Here is a 3,936-nt window from a genome sequence, read left to right as displayed (position 1 = left end):
AAAATAAAAGTATTGTTGCGAAATACCGAAACAAATTAAGTAATCAATAAAATATTTTCGCGGCCATCCACAACAATATGTAAGTGTATTTTATTAAAATTGTTGTCGTAAACAACCGCAACAATGCATACAAAAGTAATTTTTTACTTAAAACTATTGTCGCGGAAAAGTGTAATAAATTTAAAAATAATATATTTATTTCTTGTATGTTGCGGACAACCACAACAATACATTGAAAATAATTTTTATTTAAAATTAATGTCGCGGAAAATTGCAAAAAAATTAGAAAAAATAAATTTATTTCTTATTTGTTGCCAGGTGGCCTACCAGGGGCCTAAAGCCTGGTATGCATAAGGCCTAGCTCGTCTGGCCTATTTATTCAAATAATTTGATATAGGCTTATTTTAAAGCCTATTTAATTAATTAGAATAGACTTAGACTTTACGAAAAGCTTTTTAGGCCTATCAGGCCAGCCTATTTATATATATAATTCTAATTTAATATATAAAATTATTATATATTTATATTAAAAAAAATTAATTTAGTGATAATAACCAAATATAAAATTGATTAGTTGTAACTATAATTATATATACATAAAATAATAATTGCATTTATATTTTTTTTACTAATATTAAATTTTAAAAAATAAAAAATTAATTATTATATAGACTTTTAAATAGACTCGTAGGCTACATAGGCTTAAAAATAGGCCAGAGTCATGCTATAATTTTTTTATTATTGGCTAATAGGCCAGCTCAGTCCTTAGTTTTTCAAAATAGGCCAAGCGACAAATAAGAAAAATTAATTATTGTAACAACTATTGTTGGAGAAATATGCGACAATCAATTTATATATAATTTTTATTAAATTTTCAATAAAAGTTGTGACAATAGATCATTTCGCGACAAATTTTCCACAACAATCCCATAATTTTCTAGTAGTGTACTCTTTTTCCAAATGCTATGTCATTCATCGACCCAAGGGTCCAGCTACAAAGTCGGGAGGAGAAAAATGTAATATTGGGGGTGATCAAAATATCCGAAATCCGAAAATCCGATCCAAACCAAAATATCCGTTTGAGCACCTTTTTAGTTAGTACTTTTGAAATTTGTAATCGTTACCCTTTGAGTGCATATTGAATAAATCTTCGATCGAATGTAATAGACCACAAATTTTGCTAGAAAAAGTCGTACTAAACAAATGATGTGTGGCAAAGAAGACTGGTAATACTTTATTGATACAATATTATATAATCGTGACATATTTTCAGTATAGAAGATATAAATATCAATAAATTCGAAGGAGTTGAAATTTAGAGGTTGGATCCATCATTTTCGGGACTCTCCTTTTCTCTAATCACAAACACTCATAATCCTCGGCCCTCACTCATTGGCTATGACTTGAGCCAAGACCTTTTAGGTCTAGCGGTTGGCATCCTCAATATTGGATAAAGTTAGAAGCGGCAAAAATAGCCACAACCCAAAATCTCAATTCAAATTTGGCACGAATAAAATTATGTTTGGGTCTAAAAAATTTTTCATGCCGTGCCTAGCCCAACACGAAAAAAAAAAAACTGGGCCGTGCTTGATCTGGCCCGTATTTTTTATTAAATAAATTTTTGAATAAATAATACTATAAATATATGAAAAATAAATGTACGTTAAAAATAAAATAATAGTTTTAGGTTACAGGTTCAATTATCATTATTAAAAATGTTAGTATTAAATTGCTTTAGAATGATTTAAAAAATAACTTTAAAAAAAAATTACAACTTGGGTTGGCCCGATAGTTTGAAATGACCGGGTTGGGCTTGTCCTGGCACATATTAGAACGGATTGGGTCGAGTTGGTCCAAAAAATCTGGATCGGCCCGAAATTGCACCCATAGATAAGGTTCTCAATGGAAAATATACTTAGTGATGGGATAAGACAGAGGTAGTAGTGTCTGTGCACACGTGGCAGGTGACCTGGAGGTAGAGTTTAAATCTATGACCTCACGGTTATAAAAGTAGAAGTATTATAATATTTGTTTATAAAGCACTTTTATCGTATTAAAAAATAAATATTTTTAAGTGTGACATACAAAAATAGTAAATAGTGAAAAATATAGAATAAAATTTGCATTATATTTTGATATATCCAATAATAATAGGATCAAATTAAAAGATACGAATGAAATAAAAACTTTATCAATTGCTCATATTGCTGACTTTGATCAATTGCTCATATTGCTGCTGTTGTTAGCCGGTTCAAGATCATTTATCTCATTGATAGAGCCAAAGTATGAAAAACAAAAAAAAAAAAAAAAAAAAAAAAAAAACACTCAAATAAACAAAGTTTATTATCTGCAAAATTGGATATTATCTCCTCTTTATATGACATTTCGCCCTTAAAATCTAACTAAATAATTATTCCCTCCATCCATCCGATTTATCTCTTTCCAAAACCCTAAAATCTAAATCGAAATGCCATACAAAAAATGTATCGACGAACCCTAAATTAATTGTGCTCATTACATCCGTCTACATAATCCATCATCGTCGGAGACAACGAATTCTCCGGGCCGGAAAATGAAAACATCGAATTACTAATAGAAGGACAAAAAAAATCGCTCGAATCAGACGCGAACATCATCGGATCAATCAAGTACGACGACGGCGCCGTGTAGGTCGAAGAAATGTTGGATTTGTCTTGCTTGATCTCCACGGCGGCCGTTGTGGTCAGGATCGAGCAAGATTCATTTTGCTCCGATCTAAAAACATCAATTTTGTCCTTCTCTGGATTCGACGAATTCCCATCTTTACTCGAGTCTGCGGCTTCCAAATCGGATTCCAAATCCGACGGCCTGTATCCGGTGAGCTTTTGAACCAAAGCCCTAAAATCGCGAGATTGCGCGTGAATCACTTTCGGTGATTTTGTGTATATAATTACCGGTTGGCGCTTCGCCGACGATGGCAACGAGGACGGCGGCTTTTGAATGACGTGTGAATCTCTATTGATCTTAAGAGATGGCAATCGACGGCCGTTGATCGAGCTCTCACTATCTTGGAGCATTGGTGCCATGGCTAGTTTGCAAGATAGTGAAATATATATATATATATATAATTGGTTAATATTACTAAAAAATAATAAATTAATAATTAATAATAATAATAATTAGGTGAAATTAAATATGTGAGTGTGAGTGAGTGAAATTTTTGAGTGAATGTAATGAGAATGAATTGGTGTGTATTGAAATGTATGTATATATTTATATGAAATTGGGGATTGAATGAGAGCGTGACACGTGGAACCCTACCGGAGATTACGGCGGGGCAAGTAGACACGTGTATGCTCTGCCGCCAATGTAGGGCGGTTGGAGACGGCGGAGCCGCCGGCCACTCGCTGTTAGTTTGTAGTGTTTGTTATTTTGTGTGTTTAAAAATAATACTAATATTTATCACTGGTGTTTCTGTTGTTTGGTTTTTGTTTTGAATAAAAAATTATTGTTGTTTAATATTTAGTTTTTTAATAAAAATATACTAATTTCATTCCATTACAAGGGTCTCGTTTACTTAAATATATAGTACAAATTAAGAAAAAATTATAAAAATATTTTTATTAATGTCTTATAATACTAATAGAAAGACATTTATAAAAAAAAATAATACAAATATAAAGATATTTTTAATGGTAAATAAGGTAATTGTACCTTTAGAGGCAAATAGAGGAAGTATTATTTTTTAATAAAATATTAGATTAATATTTAAAAAAATTTAAACGATAAATCAAAACTGTTATTATTCAACATACATAGTGTTATAAAAAAATACTATTATAGTATATTTGTATAATTTTTTGCCCCAATGTTATTATAATAGTGTTATAAGACACAAATAGAATTATTTTTGCAATTTTCTTAATTGTACTGCGTTTTTATATAATAATTAATATT

The 3,936-nt window shown here is 30.6% G+C and overlaps 1 protein-coding gene across 1 annotated transcript; it reads right to left on the bottom strand.

Annotated features, from left to right (window-relative positions):
- Positions 1-2,355: 2,355 nt before the first annotated feature.
- Positions 2,356-3,181, bottom strand: LOC127261861 (protein MKS1-like). The gene has a single exon (XM_051290282.1). The coding sequence runs from the start codon at positions 3,063-3,065 to the stop codon at positions 2,502-2,504; it is 564 nt and encodes a 187-aa protein (XP_051146239.1). The 5' UTR covers positions 3,066-3,181; the 3' UTR covers positions 2,356-2,501.
- Between the last annotated feature and the right edge of the window lie 755 nt (positions 3,182-3,936).

The sequence above is a fragment of the Andrographis paniculata genome, unplaced genomic scaffold (genome assembly GCF_009805555.1).
Source record: "Andrographis paniculata isolate CXL003 unplaced genomic scaffold, ASM980555v1 Contig64END, whole genome shotgun sequence".
NCBI lineage: Eukaryota > Viridiplantae > Streptophyta > Magnoliopsida > Lamiales > Acanthaceae > Andrographis > Andrographis paniculata.
Note: the sequence above shows the minus strand (reverse complement) of the source record. Positions and strands in the feature narration are given on the sequence as shown.